At 49.7% G+C, this 17,285-nt stretch overlaps 2 protein-coding genes across 2 annotated transcripts; one reads left to right on the top strand and one right to left on the bottom strand.

The window, feature by feature from the left end:
• Positions 1-2,222: 2,222 nt before the first annotated feature.
• ankrd6b (ankyrin repeat domain 6b) lies at positions 2,223-12,470 on the top strand. Its single transcript, XM_047021100.1, has 15 exons — positions 2,223-3,855; positions 4,167-4,497; positions 5,206-5,304; positions 5,718-5,816; positions 6,019-6,117; positions 6,543-6,641; positions 6,959-7,057; positions 7,686-7,763; positions 8,641-8,745; positions 8,874-8,990; positions 9,121-9,291; positions 9,448-9,600; positions 9,834-9,947; positions 10,141-10,444; positions 10,868-12,470. Exons 2-15 carry the CDS (start codon positions 4,195-4,197, stop codon positions 11,521-11,523), a joined length of 2,496 nt encoding a protein of 831 aa, XP_046877056.1. The 5' UTR covers positions 2,223-3,855; positions 4,167-4,194; the 3' UTR covers positions 11,524-12,470.
• lyrm2 (LYR motif containing 2) lies at positions 12,260-14,650 on the bottom strand. The gene is made up of 3 exons (XM_047021106.1): positions 13,439-14,650; positions 13,065-13,205; positions 12,260-12,958 (listed from the first exon to the last, which is right to left on the bottom strand). Exons 1-3 carry the CDS (start codon positions 13,481-13,483, stop codon positions 12,875-12,877), a joined length of 270 nt encoding a protein of 89 aa, XP_046877062.1. The 5' UTR covers positions 13,484-14,650; the 3' UTR covers positions 12,260-12,874.
• Between the last annotated feature and the right edge of the window lie 2,635 nt (positions 14,651-17,285).

Consider the following 17,285-nt stretch of genomic DNA (forward strand, 5'->3'; position numbering starts at 1 on the left):
GATGGGTTGTAATGATGCTACTTAGATGAGCCAGCCATCTTCTGAGTCACTCTGCCTGCGGTTACACCAACTTTCACTTTGCTCACCGCACAAGCCTGACTGGCCAGCGTGGTGCGGTACGGAAAGCACTCTCTGCTGTCTGACAGAGAGTGAACGATTAACCAGATGTGCTACCTTTGACACAGACCAGTAAGGATAGAGGATGTGTTGTTCACCCAGGCAGGAAGCTCATGTGTTCCCTTCATGCTCAGAGAGCACAGGAGCGATGATGTCACTCCTGTTGAATCCTCAGACCAGTGTTTCCCCCTTCTCCCTCGTCCTTCCTGTTTGCCACGTGCCAGCTGGCGCTCACCCCATGTGTTTCCTGTGGTCCTGTAGGAGCTGAGGAGGACATGAGGGAGGAGGACGTGAGGAAGGAGCCGAGGAGGACGTGAGGGAGGAGCCGAGGAGGACGTGAGGGAGGAGGACGTGAGGGAGGAGCCGAGGAGGACGTGAGGGAGGAGCCGAGGAGGACGTGAGGGAGGAGCCTGGTGTCGGCCCGGCACACCCAGGCAGCAGCAGCAGGAGCGCCCGCTGCACCCCCCTGAGCCCAGACTCTCGTGCCTGGACATGAGTTAGTCGGGCGCAGGCTTCGTCTCCCTCTCCCCCCCTGCCCCGGAGCACCGTGTCTGGAGACCCCGCCCCCAGCCCCGCCCCCAGCCCTGCCCCCAGCCCCGCGCCCCTCGCCCTGCTTCATGAGCCAGCAGGATGCAGCTGCGGTCCTCGCACTGTCCGAGCGCCTCCTGGTAGCCTGTCACAAGGGCCAGGCCGACAATGTGGTGCAGCTCATCAACAAGGGGGCCAAAGTAGCTGTTACCAAGGTGAGGGAGGAGGGGGAGGGGAGGGAGGGGGAGGGAGGGGAGGAAGCGGGGAGGAGGGGGAGATGATCCTGGAGGGGGAGGAGGGGAGGGAGGAGGAGAGGGGAAGGAGGAGGGGGGGAGGAGGGGGGGAGGAGGGGGAGCTGATGCTGGTTGGGATGGGAGGCTGTGTTAGTTGAAGGATGTGCTGGTTGTTTTGACGGTCTGTTGTGATCACTGGCTTGGTAGTTTAGGTGTCATATGCAGGCTTCTGTTGTGAATGGTGCTTGTGTTGTGCCTCACGTTCACTGGGTCTGCCTGTGGGAACCACAAACACACGTGCTGTTCATGCTCTAATTAGAAAGTCAGCCGGAACAGTGCTAGCGAGGCCAAGGCAGGGTGAACATGCTAATCCTGACCAGCGTTCAGGAATGTAGCATTGGATATTTGTAAATAAACATGTAAATAGACTAGTCGGTTCCCACATGTCATCAGTGAGCCAAGGGGTTATCAAGACATTCCAAAGAATGTAATGATTGTGGTATGAGAGAAAAAGTGCTGTTTTGTGGCACTGGCTGAAAAACAGAGCAAAGCTATGTGAGGAACTCTTTGTTTGAGTTACACCGTGTGTGTGTGTGTGTGTGAGGGCGCTTGGTCAACGTTCCATCTGTTTATCTGCTATCACAGCTGTGGAGAGAACATCTGTGTATACAAATCAACCATCAGCACGATGTGAAACTCTGTGTTCACACAGGACACACGACAGAGAGGCTAGCTTTCATGTACAGGCTACATTACGTTCATCTCTCCACAGTCACAAGAGCTTACTGTGGTGAGTGCAGTAGCTCTGCTGGAAAGGCTGGATATACAGGATCCATGTGCCGATGTTTTAATTAGTGACATTTTACAGGAAGATGTGCTTGATTGAAGTCATGTGCTACTGTAGCAGAATGTGACCAGCTTGTCTGAGAGAGAGAGAGCAGCAGTGTAATGAAAATAGACCTACATTGAAGAATGTAGGTCATCCTTAGATCTAGACAAGCTCTTTCTCTTTATGGACTCTTGGCTGTAATGTGATACTGGCCAGTAAGGCCCACATCACAGGCTTCTTGCTGGGTACTAAAATGATTTTCTTAATGCCATAACTGAAGTCATCTGTGGGCACCCAGTGAATCCTATTTGGAATCAGTCCTATTTGTCTTCAGTCTTAGGACACATGGAGTCTTCTATTGCAGTGGTTCTCAACCCTGGTCCTCGGGACCCCCTGCCCTGCATGTTTTAGATATTTCCCTCCTCAAACACACCTGATTCAAATGAATGGGTCGTTATTAAGCCCATTTATTCAGGTGTGTTGGAGCAGGGACATATCTAAAACATGCAGGGCAGGGGTCCCGAGGATCAGGATTGAGAACCACTGTTCTATTGGATCCCAAATCATCCCAAAACCCTTATTTACATTTGGAATAAAATATTTTGGTATACTTGAATCCTTTGTCAGTGAGTATTTAATCTTGTTCATAGTCATATCGGTTACATATTTCCTGCAAGGGTTAGTGGCCCTCTTTTGATATATTTGTTGCTGTTGGTATTCTGTGGTTTTGGCAGGTTGCCATGATAAAGGCTTAATCCAGGAATAGGAGGCTAGGGTTTCAGCTGGAAATTCCTCTGCAGTGCTGGGAGGTAAAGTGTCGGCTGCTGGCCAGTTCAGGCCTGAGAAAGAGATGCCGTAACTGTTTGAACAAAGGCTGAAGAAAGAGAGAGAGGGCAAGAGAGTGAGTCAGAAAGTTAGACAAGAGAGAGAGAGAAAGAGAGAGTGCAGGTTGGAAGACTGAAATAAAAAGAACTGAGATTCAGCCTCACCCAGGTGATGCCAGGACACAGAGGTAAAGAGAGAGACATTTGAGAGAGAGGGGAAGAGATTAAGAGAGGGGGGAGAGAGAAGGACCTGTCCAGTCTTATGGAGACTGACCCCCCTCCCCACCATCCTGGACTGACTTGACCTAAGCCAGTACCATGGTAATCCTCCAGGCCTGGGCCGGTGAAACTCTACCCCAGGAACAAGCCAGCCAGGCAGGAGGAGAGGCAGAGCCACGCCCGCGGAGGCCAAACGGCCCCTTGCCCCCGCCCCCCACCTCCCCTGTTATTGGAGCCAGTTTAATGGAGGGCTTTCAAGAGGAACTGCTAATAAGAGTTTAAGGGAGGAGAGGGGGGGTGTGCTTGTGGTAATGTGTTTCTTTGTGAATCCACACCTGTCCTATAACTGCATTGTGTTAACACAGGTGGCTGGTTCAATACCATAGGCTGCTGCTGCATTCTTCTCAGGAAGAGCTAGTTCTTGTTTCTACATCCTAAAGTAATTCTAAATTAGCAGCCCTGGTCGGATGTCACGGTATGATGTTTTAGGAATAGGCTAAGTGTGAGTTTACATTAGCTCAACCTAATCCTCTTTCAAATTCCTATTTCTTGTTTGAGTATGAAATGTGTCGCAATCCTCCGCCCACACATCAGCATCAGCGTAAGAGGCAGGGTATGCAGCGCTAACCCTGAGTGAGAGAGGGGCTCAGTGGCTGCTGTGGATGCTCCATGGCCTTCTCTTAACCGATGGATTCAACACGTTAGTTTACTTGTGGCCTCATTCCTCAGATGGGTCTCAGAGCTCATGACAGCTTGCTCTGTACCGGCTGGGCCACGACTCTGCCATGCTGTAAGGGCGTGTCTAACCTGTACATATAGACACTGGGTCTCTCTCTCTATTTCTGTTCATCTCTGTCCCTTTCTCACTCTTTCTCTCCATCTCCAGTGTCTGTCGACACATTCTGCCTGTCTTCTGCTAGCTCTGCTCGAGGTGTAAAGATCTCGTGCTTCGTGTTGACGGCTCTCTCTTTTCTTTGTGTCAGAGTGTGTTTTCTGTATCCCACAGTACGGCCGAAGTCCACTGCACCTGGCCTCCTACAAGGGCCACATCGAGGTGGTGCGGATTCTGCTGAAGGCCGGCTGTGACGTGGACATCCAGGACGACGTGAGTAGCCCTCCTGACCCCAGACGCCTGCTCGCTACGCTCACACGCTTCCATCTGTCTCTGCAGTCAGGACTGGGACCAGGATGCTTGTGGGGCTGGGCTGTGGTTTCCTGTGGCAGTGCACTAGCCAGGCCTGCAGTGTCTGACTGGACAATCAGCATTTTGGCATTCATGAATACAACCATACTAAACATTCGATAGATGTAAACTAGACATTCTATAGATCTGTCTGCAGCTTGAGATATACTAGAGGTACCGCTGAGCCAGAGGAGTGCTTGGAGCTAGACGTGTGTGTGTGTGTGTGATTGCAGTCCGGACATCCCTGTCACTAGGAGCGTAATGACCTCCAGTGGTCTAGAGTGGGATTATTGGGACTGTGAGCTAGTAGGAGCGGGCAGTCCTCCCTCGGGGCTGGCCTCTGGGCGCGGCTCCTCCCCCCTCCCCACAGACCCAGGCCCAGGCCTCTGGCGCTCCCAAATGCTCTCCTTCTGGTCTCTGAGCTCCCCAACGGGCCACAGCACGTCCTCAGCGGCCAGGGGGGTCAGGCAGCAGGGGCAGGAGGAGGAGGAGGAGGAGGGGAGAGACAGACTTCAGTGGAGGAAGGCTGGGAGAGAGCCTGGAAGATCAGGGAGAGTGAAGGAGGTTAGAGAAACCTACTCTGAGCCAGTGGACATCACTCTCCTGCCCCACCCCTCCCCTCCAATCCCCCTCCTCTGCCCCTCCCCTCCACTCCTCCTCCCCTGGTTACTCCCTTGTCTCCTCCTACTGCTACTGCACACCACTGGTGCTGGGCACGCCGGCTTCTTATCTCACTTGGAATGACCCTCCCCTCCACCTCAGGGAAAACGGCGCTTTCAGCTCTGTCTTTCTGTTTTTGAACCCCCCCCCCCCCCGCGCGCTTAGCCCGCCCTGCTGAACATCTCCCTGCATCTCATTCCTGGCTTGAGCAGGGTTCCTCTGCAGGTTAACGTGGAGGGGGAGCAGGAATTCCATTTATGGTCGAGCATAAATGTGGAGCTGAGCTGCGTGCCTCTTGCCTGCTGCTTTGCTTCGTGTGGATAATCTGGGCAGTAGTGGACTCTGCTCGTGTGGAACCCTACCAGGGATCAAACTGTGCTGACTGAGCTGTTATAACATCAGTGGTGCATCAGCTGTTCCAGTAATAACAAGAGGATGCTGGGATACAGCCCCCCCCCTCCCATCCCTCTCCAGCCTACTAAAACATCCACCCATCACAGTTATCTCGTTATGTCAGTTGAAATTGATTTAGAAGAGTGAATAAGTTGTGTGTGGTGGAGTGTGTGAGGGACTGAGCTGACCAGGCTGTGTGTGTGTGTGTGTGGTCGTCAGGGGGAACAGACAGCGCTCCACAGAGCAGCTGTGGTGGGACACACAGCCGTCCTCTCTGCTCTCGTCCAGGAAGGGTGTGCTCTGGACAGACAGGACAAGGTAACACACACACACTCGCACACATACCCGCAAACTACACACAAATGCTTACAGCTAGGTTGCACTCAAACATGGTTAGAGGGATTTTTAAACTCCAAAATGCCATCTAGCACTAAAACTATTTGACAATCCATAATGAAAACATGGGGCTTTGTAATCTGCTTAACCCCTATTCCCAGCAGAAACGGCCATGGTCTTTCCGGATACAAAGTGTATTTATGTTCATGTTCTGCACACAGCCTCTTCAGATACGTCTCTAATCTCCTATTTACAGAGAGAGGTTATGTGAGGAATTTAGACCTGGGTGCAGAACATGCAGAGTTGCAGAAGGATGACTCATCAAAAATATTATTCCAATGCTCAGGTCAAAACACTAAAGTGCTCCATTGTGTGTGTGTGTGTGTGTGTTACAGGATGGTAACACTGCTCTGCATGAAGTGTCATGGCACGGCTTTAGCCAATCAGTCAAACTGCTGGTCAAGGCTGGAGCTAACGTCCATGCTAAAAACAAGGTATGTTTGTTAGCTCTACAGTACAGCTATACTCTTCAGATAACAGTTAAACAAGGGTCCCTTCATGACTCTTCCTTTGCCTCTGTCTTTTTCTGTCTCCTTCCCTCTCTCTCTTTCTCTCCTTCCCTCTCTCTTTGTCTCTCTCCCCTTTCCTGTCTCTCTCTGTGTTTCTCTCCTTCCCTGTCTCTGTCCCCCTCTCCAGGCAGGGAACACAGCCCTCCACCTGGCCTGTCAGAACGGTCATGCTCAGAGCTCCAAGGTGCTGCTGTTAGGAGGCTCCCGGCCCGACAGCAAGAACCATGTGAGTCCTTCTCTGCTCTCCTCCCCCCTCCTCTTCCCATCCCTTCCTCCTCTCCTCCCCCTCTCCTCCTTTCCTGTTGAGGACTCTTCTCTTAAGAAGCCCCAGCTGAAGCGATCCAGGCTGACAGCCACCTCTCCACAGTTTACCGCCGCCACAACAGACCTCGCATGGCTGAGTAGTCGCTTAATTATGAAACAAGGCGCCTCCCTCATCTGCACTTCAAACGTGCGCTCCTCTTAGGGGTGGGAACCTTCAGGAGGAAGCTTCTCATTCCGTGACGCTAGTCGTCGAAGGCGCTCCCAGATCGGCTCAGTCTTCCAGTGCTGTGGGATGTTCAGGGAACCTTAAGCCCTGAGGAAACATCTCAGGGCTTGTTCAGCTGCCGTTCAGCTGTTGACTGTGCTGCTGTCTTCCCCTCGTTCTAGGTAGGTGACACCTGCCTGCATGTGGCCGCCCGCTACAACCATGTGGCCATGATCCGGATCCTTCTGGGAGCCTTCTGCTCTGTGTCGGAAAGGAACAAGGTCAGTCCGTGTTGGGGGCAGCGGAAGGACACTGCAGGGCCATAGGCTTCTTTGACACGTTAAATATTATTTCTTAGGGTCAATCTCTTTGGTAAGTGTTATTGTGCCTCTGGCTTATGCTGGACATGTTATTGTGGTGGGTAGCTTTTGAAAACCCAGGCAGGCAATTTGAGTGTTTATTTATACTTGTTCATAGAAGCGTAAGAATAGGGTGGATTTATAGTACACCAATCTCTCTTTTCATCTCAACTCTATCTCTTGGTCTCTCTCTCTTCTCTCTCTGTCTGTCTCTCTGTCTCTCTTTCTCTGTCTCTCAGGTTGGGGACACACCGCTGCATGTGGCAGCTGCGTTGAATCATAAGAAAACAGTGCGTCTTCTCCTGGAGGCAGGAACGGACAGCAGCGTTGTGAACAACGTGAGTGAGTGCCTCAGGGGGGGGCCAGGCACTCAACACAGCCTCTCTAATCACTAAACACAGCCTCTCTAATCACTCAACACAGCCTCTCTAATCACTAAACACAGCCTCTCTAATCACTCAACACAGCCTCTCTAATCACTAAACACAGCCTCTCTAATCACTAAACACAGCCTCTCTAATCACTAAACACAGCCTCTCTAATCACTCAACACAGCCTCTCTAATCACTCAACACAGCCTCTCTAATCACTCAACACAGCCTCTCTAATCACTAAACACAGCCTCTCTAATCACTAAACACAGCCTCTCTAATCACTAAACACAGCCTCTCTAATCACTAAACACAGCCTCTCTAATCACTCAACACAGCCTCTCTAATCACTCAACACAGCCTCTCTAATCACTCAACACAGCCTCTCTAATCACTCAACACAGCCTCTCTAATCACTCAACACAGCCTCTCTAATCACTAAATGTCAGGGTGCCAACCTACTTTGAGGACAGGCTGGCATTTATTTTCTTTCTTTTTTTAAGTAAGATGTTCTGAGTCATTTCTCACGGTGTCTTTGTGTGTGTGTGTGTGTGTGTGTGTCTTTGTGTGTGTGTGTGTGTGTGTGTGTGTGTAGGCAGGGCAGACTGCGCTGGACCAGGCTAGAGAACACAACAACCCAGATGTAGCTCTTCTCCTGACCAAAGCTCCTCAGGTGAGAGCACAGTCTCCACATCGCACCAGCACAGTCTACACATCGCACCAGCACAGTCTCCACATCGCACCAGCACAGTCTACACATCGCACCAGCACAGTCTCCACATCGCACCAGCACAGTCTCACCAGCACAGTCTCCACATCGCACCAGCACAGTCTCACCAGCACAGTCTCCACATCGCACCAGCACAGTCTCACCAGCACAGTCTCCACATCGCACCAGCACAGTCTCACCAGCACAGTCTCCACATCGCACCAGCACATCTCACCAGCACAGTCTCCACATCGCACCAGCACAGTCTCACCAGCACAGTCTCCACATCGCACCAGCACAGTCTCCACATCGCACCAGCACATCTCACCAGCACAGTCTCCACATCGCACCAGAACAGTCTCCACATCGCACCAGCACATCTCACCAGCACAGTCTCCACATCGCACCAAAACAGTCTCAACAGCACAGCCTTCACATCTCACCAGCAGGGCCACAAACAGTGTTGAACTCTGCACCATCTCTACCTAGCCATGTGGTTCTTTATCTGTAGAAGCATTCATGTTTCTGTTGGGACTTGAGTTACGACCCTGCAGTTTGACTTTGCTTTTCATCTATCTGACATCAGGTTTATCTGACATCATTCCTGTAGGCCGGCTGTAAAAGTGTTTCAAGTACAGGCAGTATTCTGCTATAGGGAGATAGCTTAGTACTCAGGAAGGCTGCGAGGCTGAACGGAATCTAGAATACGCTGCTTTCCTACTGTTTCCCTTTTCCATCCTGTAAATATTTAACTGAATGGCTCCATGTCCTAAATGGCAGACTTGTTATTGTTTGTGTACATGAATACATGCATATGTGATGCACGTGTTTGTGCCTCCAGGTGCAAAGCTTCGCACGGGGCAGGAGCGTGAGGCAGAGGAGGGACAAGCTGAAGGCCGAGCGCAGAGCCCAGTCAGTCCCCAGGGACGACATGCTGCCCAGCAAGGTACAGCTGCAGGCCCATCCTCTCAGTAGGTGTAGACGTAGTCAGAAAGAGACTGGGACCAGTTCCAGGTGTGGTTTAGTGAGTTTCGAGCCCTGATAGTTCACCCTGCTGGTCCATGCTGTTTACAGGACAGTGCATCAGCTGCTGACGACACCCACAGCAGCGACAGGGCGGCCCGCAAGCACACCGAAACTATCGAAACCAGCGCCAGGAAAGGCTCTAAAAACAGGAAGCTGAAAGAAAAGGTCAGTCATGATGACCTCACGTCATAGGCAACTCCGTACAGTACTCAAATACCAAAGCCATTCCAGTGGAATAACAGGTTTTTGATATTGAAGAGGTGCTGTAATTGATGAAGCGCCTTGTCTTTGACAGCCTTCTCTCTCGGAGCCCCTCCGTCGCCGGGAAAACAAACCTGACGACGAGGGGAGAAAGAGGAAGGCCAAACTGCGAGGCTCCTCCCCCCCAGCCCCCGGCCCCCCCCACAACTTCAAGGCCTATCAGCTGTACACTCTGTACCGCGGCAAGAACGGCAAGGTCATGCAGGTACTGTTGAGGACAGCTTGCCTCCCGTCTTCTGTCCCATAGGGATATTAGTCTCAGTATTTTAGGCATGCTGATGCAACTTTTAAAGGCGCTACAGAAAACACTGTTTTAGTTTTTCTATGAATATGTGAGTGAGACCTTACCCTCGTGTTCCAGGCCCCTCTAAACGGCTGTCGCTGCGAGCCCCTCATCAACAAGCTAGAGAACCAGCTAGAAGCCACCAAGGAGGAGATGAAGACTGAGATCAGCACCGTCCAGGACCTGATGAACAACAAGATGGGTCAGCTGGATCGCAAGAACAAGCACCAGGTACAGACCCACACATCCATCCTCCATCCCAGGACCCTGGACCCGGCTCTGAAACCAGGCATGCGTGATGGATGTGGAATCTTGCATAGCTAAAAGATTAAATCAAGGGTGAAAATGTCACTGTAAACAGAGAGAGAGCCTGCAGAAGTGTAGGGGTTCCATGGTTCCGTGAGGCATTAGTGACATTGTCCCTCTCAGATGTTTACCTCGACGCGCCTCCTGATTGGTTGCAGATCCGTGCTCTTGATAAGATGACGGTGGAGAGGGTGTCAGCAGAGAGGACAGAGTGTCTCCACAGGATTGACCAGAGAGCCATGGAAGAGAGGCTGGAGGTGGACAAGAGACAGGTAAAGCTAGCTACAACCCCAAAGCTAAGCTTGCAATATCTGACAAAACAACCACTGAGGACCAGTTTGTTTATTTGATTTCTAGGTATGGCTCATTGAAACTGCTTCTCACACATGACGACATGCAGACCATGCCATCCCGATGTTCTGCTTGTCACTAACTGCCCCCTCACCTGTCCTTGTCTTCTTTAAGCAGGCGTCAGTGGTCAACGAGCTGAAAAGCTGGTGCATGGCCAAGCTGCAGAACATCGAGGTCCGCTTCAACCGAGACCCCAGTCTGGGCCTGCTGAAGCACTCTTCCTCCATGGAGGAGGGTCTGTGTGAGGTCCACCCTGCCGGGGTCACCGTGCTGCCCGCTGGGCCTGGGGGCAGCACCCACTGCCTGGCCCCTGCCGCTCCAGAGGGGCTAGGTCCTGAGGAAGGAGGGCCCTCTGGAGGCACCTCAGAGGAAGGCTCCGCCAATCACTATTTTGTGATCCATGTGGACACCTCTCCAGGTACAGTGCAAACGTGACACGGTGGAGTCACCGGAGGTGATGTTTGACCGCCAGTCCTATCGTGAAGATTACACAGGCATGCATGAACACTCATACACGCGTGCAGAAAAACTGGGAACTCATTTCGAACTGATACAGGCTTATGTAACTGCTGTTATGTAATCCAAACACATTATTCTTCTGTCGTGACCTTTTTCTGAAGTAAATAACAGGATTCAGCAGAAAGCACATTATCGCAGAAAATGTCTTATGGTAGCCTGTAGCATAGTGTCCATTATTTATAATTGTCAGACCTTTTTAATTCAATTTTTTGTATTTGTTAATCTTTCAAGACTACTTATAGATAACTGAAAAACGATTTGGTGTGAAATGGAATGTGAAGTGTTTTATTGTTCTCATTCATTTATCCCTCCTGGACGTTAGATGGAGATAAACATCCCAAGCCAGAGCCGTCTTCCCCATCTCCTGCCAAGTCTCTCTCCCCGTCTCCCCAAGTCGTTCGCCCCAAGGAGCGCTCGCTTGCCTCTGCTGACCCCCAGAGGCCGCAGCAGGGACTGCAGCACCCAGACCAGCGCGACCGCCGACCTGGCCGGGGCCCCAGGGCCAGCAGCCTGTCCCCTGCCACGGAGCGCCGCTGCAGCAGCAGACATGAGAGGGACCGGGACCAAGGACGGGACAGGGGCAAACACCACAAGAGGCATTCCCAGGGCAGAACTAAGGCCAGGGGGGGCTCGGGGCAGCCTGGGGGGGGCTCGGCGCAGCCTGGGGGGGGCTCGGGGCAGCCTGGGGGGGGCTCGGGGCAGCCTGGGGGGGGCCAGACTCTGGAGGTGTTTGGGGAGAAAGGAACAGAGCCCTCCTTCGCCCAGGAGAGGGAGAACATGCACGCTCTGGAGGTGACCCAGTACTTCTTTGAGGCGGTGTCGACCCAGATGGAGCGCTGGTACGAGAGGAAGATCCAGGAGGCTCGCTGGCAGGCGGAGCAGAGGGCGCAGGCGGACCAGGCTGCCCTGATGGAGAGGATCACCTACCTGGAGGACGAACTGCGACTCTTGAGGACCAACCGCAAGGACGACAGCTAACAGGCGCTTCTAACACGCTCACCTCCAGCCCTCACAACAACTGTCTTTTACATTTGAAAAGTATGATGAGCTCAGTGAGTCGACTTAAAACAAATGATTCATCTCTGTTGTAATCATTCCCTGCTAACAATAGCCCAAAACTCAAGCATTTAAATCCACACAATATGGCATGATCGTTCAGCACTATGATGCATTGTAAATATTTTGTAACTTTAAGCAGGACAGCTGTTGTGTGCTGTGCTGTGTGAAGACCCTAGTAGATGGTGGTAGTTGTTGTTGTTGATGGATCAAACACAGCCGTTATTGTTTAGGAAGACTTACTGCAGATAAAGTTTAGGGCATTAATACGCACTAAATCACAACTCTCAAATTAACCATGATAAGACACTGTACGACGGAAAACATGGCTCTTACATTTGACTGGATTAACTATAATCCATTTATTCAATAGAATAAATATAATAGAAAACCACTTAAACAATCACATGCCTATCTTTTGAAGCAAGACTGTCAAGATACTGAAAATGATAGTACAATAAGCTTGTATTGACCACTGTAGGCTGGAACTTTCATGTGACTTGGGCGAACACCTCGTGAATACAGCTGAACTGTATGTCTTAACTGAAGAAAACTTGATCTTTCATAACATAGACTTAGTATTTGTATACATTTAGACTTATGTCTCCTCCCTTGACGGTAAAAAAAAAAGAATAAATGCAACATCACAGCATTCGAATTTGATTTATGTTGACACGAGATCCCATTGCATGACAAGATGGCTGATGCGCATCCTGCAGTATTACTCTATATACTGTCTTTTTTATGTAGTGGTCATGTCATTGGTTTTGTTTATGATGATGAGTTGTATAATGTTCGTTGATAATATCAATATGGATTATATGTGATAAAGCTTGGCGAAAATAAATCAAATGTATTTTATAAAAAAAGGTGAAATTTCATTGTTTGCCAGTTGCAAAATATATTCGACAAGAACATAACATGCTACAATGTATCATGTAAAGTGCACAGAAATTAACTGTTAGTCTTGCAGAATAGTCGCAATATGAATTGATAGTAAACTGTAAGAGCATAACGAATTCACTACTCTTCTTATCACTTATATATTATAACATAATATTTCTCAGTCACACTGCGCACCACAGAGTGTGTCAGGGTTTGGGGAGGGACGAGTTCGCCTCGCAAATGTATTTTGAGTTCCAAGTCCCTCTCTTGCCAGGCGATGAGGTATTAATCCAGCACATCCTCGCTCAATGAAGAGTCGCAGAGCTTGCTCTCAGATGAGCACCCGCAGTGTCTTAAGGCATCCAATGCCTGTCACCTTTTTAGCAAGCTAGCTTCTACCAGCCAACGCAAGAGATTTCTGTAGATCTTCAAGATGATTGTTTGCTTGTGTGATCATCATACGGATCGCGTCCTGGGAATGAGAGATTTTTGTATTATTACAGATAATTTGCTTATAATTTTGCAAATAGTATTAGGGTCTCAGGATACACCGAAGTAGCTGGAACTCATCAAGTTACCTGATTTGTGGCAGTCTTGTTCCTTTTGAATTCGTCCCGTGCCCAGTCTTTCAGGTATTTTCGGTCCCCCTCGTCAGGTACCTGCCTTATAGTCCTCATCATGTTTCTGTACAAACCTAAAACCTTCTGCCTCTGTAAAAACTGCACACAGAAAGAAAGGTAAAGTTGTCTTTTACGATTCAGTTAAATTACCTAGAAGCCTAGCTAGCTCAAGTCAGTTAGCATGCTAGCATAAACGCTACTGTAGCTAGGCTAGTTGCAAAATAACAGCGAGACGAGGCTGAATTTCGTTTTAAAGAACGGATACTCTAAACGTTACTGTAAATATCAATGTTTTTTCAAGTGCAAGCTCTAACTTGGGTACAGTAGCCTACCTGCTTAAGGGTAAGCGCTGCAGGAGGTAACCTTGAGATGGCCATGTTGTAACTGAAGTTCTGCTCGGTTGTTTAGCCTCACTAGCTTAGCAAGGCTACTATTCTCTGCTACTATGCTTCGGTTGTTGTGGCCTTCTCAATTCACGTAATCAAACAGCTCCCTCGTGTGGGCTGGGGTAGCAGGGCTTCAAGACGAATTGTACACGTTTCAATGTTTTCATACATTTTATTGTGTCATGGCATTGTTTAACTGATGGATGGTATGAAGGAACAACTTTTTAGAATTTAATCTACGTGTGATTATATTCATGTCCACATTACAAAACACCTTGATGATAAACATTTCAATGCACAAACATTCTGCAATCATTAGCACTACTCTGATATGGGAAAGTCGTCAATACAACTGTTAGTTGATATGTTTCTAGACCAGAAAATGAGTTATTGGAGATTCTATCAAAATAGGTATTAGCAGTCCTTGTGCTTCAAAGTGCATAAGAACTGGCTTTCTAAAAACCTCTGACCTTTACATTGATCTTACTGCAAGTAATAATGGCCTCACTTTTGGGTAGAATGATACATTTCGGCCCCTAACCGTTTACCTGAGGTAAACAACTGCTCTTTGAGTACATGGTGTAAAATGAGATGCAACATTCTTCAAGGCACATTTCAGTAATTTCAAAATGTATCTAGAACATATCAACATGCTTCTTTTTTTGCCATGATTTGTCACTTAGGGGGTGTTTCTTTTACAAATCGTGTGCAAAAACACATTTTACAACTGTCAGTTATCCCCCAGTCAGTCTATGTGTCCACATTGACGCAGAAATGGGCCGATGAGCAATGGAACACTGAAACATCCACACATTGTGAAGGAGGGGTATATTACAGGGGGAGAGAGGTATTTACCTTCACCAAGGTTTTTCACACAAAGGGGGATCACATTTGCTTCTATCATTTGTTATAGACGTGCAAGTTACAGCAATCCTTATTACGTTACAAAAGAACTTCCAGAATTCCCCTGATGACAAAAGACGAAATGTCAGAGGTTGCTATCAAACTCTATAGAGTCTACTAAAATGAGAGTAAAAATAAGAAAATAAAGGCACATGTACAGCGGCAAGTCCGTCTTTTGAGTCCCGTGTTTGAGTCCAAAAGAGGAGGCTAGCAGCAGAGTGGCCTTGTGCAGTGTCCATACCGCCACCTGGGATGGCTTCTCGCTGGCCTACAGGTCGGTTGCTGTGACGAGTTCAAACCACTGCCTCAGTGCATCGCTCAGGGTCTCGGGCAAGGCGTTTACGTCCCGCAGGATGACGTAGAAGGGGAAGGGGAACTCCTCCATGTAGGAGCGGATTTCCGGCATTTCACCCGGGCCTTTGAAGATGGGCACCTTAATATCCAGGATGGAGTCCTGAACGAGAGAGCCAGGAGATAAAACGTTCAGAGGAGAAGGGCTGGACAAGGTTCACGACCAAGTCACCTGTTGTGGGGGATTTCTGCACCACCCACAACCACACGCTTCATGAAGGGGAGTGCTCCTTACCCTTGAGTTGGGGTTGTCTAGCACCACAAAGATGACAAACACGTTGGCACTGCGCGCCGCCTGCACAGCTGCCGTCACCCTCTCCTTCCCCTCCAGGAAGAGACCCCTGCCGTCCGACACGATGACCAGCAGCTGGGCTGTGTCTGAGCGGAGAGAGAGACACGGCCAGGGAGAGGGGCGAGAGAGGGAGCAGAAGAGAGTAAGGGAGAGAAAGGCCAGTCAGTGTAGACAGTCTCACGATGTCTGTGGCTCTCTTGTTACATGCCTCTGGGAGTCTGGGGAGCACACAGGGAGCCTGATACCGCTTTTACACTGATCTGCACCGCGGCTCCACAAAGAGGAAACGTTAACTCCACCGTGGGCACTGTAGAGAGGGACAATGGCCTGCCTTTCAATAACAGTACCTGCTCTGCTCTCCCAGCTCCCTCTCCTACCACGGTTTCACTGAGGACGTGTTGGTTGGACATCAGATACAACCAGGGCATTGACCCAAGAGGCTCAGAAGTGAATGCAATCAGCGGGCATTCATGAATGTCTTTTCTCATTACTGGAGGTTATGGACTAATGAGATTCCTAACTCACCCCAACCAAAGCACTAGCCTAACAAAGGAAATCAGGCAGTCTGTTTTAATGGAAACAAAGTTAAATGTTACAGTGGACAGATGAAAGGAGATCTTGAAATCAGTGATTTTCTGAGGGTTAAGAGAAGGCTGGAGGTGCGTCGTACCTGTGTGCATGGCCCCAGGAGTCTGCTGCCGCGCTGCTACAAACATGCTGGCTGACGTCTCCAAAAACTGACAGATGGAAACACAACACTAGTCAGTCTAGTCTGAAAAGACACCTACAGTCAAACAAGTAACTGGGGAAAGAAAGGGGTTCCCCTAATGAGGGGTGGAGGTATGCCAGATGTATGCCAGATGCCAGATTTATCCACCTGAGCTATCCTGGTCTTCTTCTGCTTGAACTGGCAGAGCCTCAGGATCCTGGCCCCTGATTGGTCAGTGAACTGCTGCTGGAACGGGTGGAGAAGCTGCACAGTCTCGCCGAAACTGACGGAAGAAGAAAAGAATAAGAATGTTTTTTGTTGAGTTAGGAATTGTACTGCTAGTTAAAAGTACTTTTAAGTAGCTCTAATACACTCATACATGAGTGAGCATGTTACCTGCACACCGACACCTGGCCCACCTCCAGGAGAGTGAGGGCGTTGACGATCACAGACAGGGACTCAAACGCCAGCTGCAAGTCACAGGAAACATGTTGGGTTATGTGCAGCAGGCATGGGCGCGACTGGCTCACAAAAAAAGTTTCAATTTTTTTTAAACCTTTTTATTTTTCAACCTTTCAAAACTTTGTTGGAAAATCTTGTTCAAAACCTTTTTGAAATTCTTGTTCAAAACCTTTTTGAAAATATGTCCAATATCAAAAAAAAAAAATCTACAAAATGTCTAAAATAGCTACTTCTTTTTCCACCCAAACACGACACCAAAAGTTTCATTTTCTCAAAAAAACAGTCAAAAACTGTTTTCTAAAAAGAGCAAGTTCTGGGGCCCCCCAGGGCTCTGGCTGGATTCTCATACCTGTTTGGAGTGGTTGTCCACCATGCTGGACGAGTCATCCACAGCCAAGCAGATCTGGTACTCCCTCTTGCTAGGCTTGGTCCTCCTCAGCCAGATCTTGTCTTTGCGGAACTGGCTAGCGATGTAGGGGATGACCTTACGCATGTTCAGACGCTTGCCTGTGCGGAAGTCTCCCCTGTTGTCCAAGGAGAGAGGAAGAAAGAAAAGACAAGCTCCTTGAAAGAACTGGAACAAAAAAACGGCAGCTTCCAAAGAAGGTGGAGTTTCACAGAATCCATCCAGTTTTGAGAGCGGAAGAGTCACATGACCACATGGTGGTGTGGAGGTCCGGGGAGCCTGTGCTTACTTGAGTTTGGCGGCGCGTGTGGGCTCCAGGATGAGCCGGAGCTGTTCACACAGCTGCTGGGACAGGGCCGAGGTCAGGGTCTGGTACTGGTGCCACATGGCGGCCGCCGCACTCTCCTGGACCACAGGGACACGCAGGGACACACAGGGACACACAGGGACACACAGGGACACACAGGAAGAGGGTCAGATGACACAGAGCAACAGGTCTAAAGCCAACAACCTAGGCTTTGATCTAGGTGTGTACCTACATATGAAAGTACAATGCTGTGACAGCTGGTGGTGTGTGTGTGTGTGTGTGTGTACCTCCTGGTGGTCTCCTGGGGCCTGTCTCTGCCAGGACTCGAGCTGCAGCTCCATCTCCCTCCTCAGCTGGTCGGGG

The sequence above is a fragment of the Hypomesus transpacificus genome, chromosome 6 (assembly GCF_021917145.1).
Source record: "Hypomesus transpacificus isolate Combined female chromosome 6, fHypTra1, whole genome shotgun sequence".
Lineage (NCBI taxonomy): Eukaryota > Metazoa > Chordata > Actinopteri > Osmeriformes > Osmeridae > Hypomesus > Hypomesus transpacificus.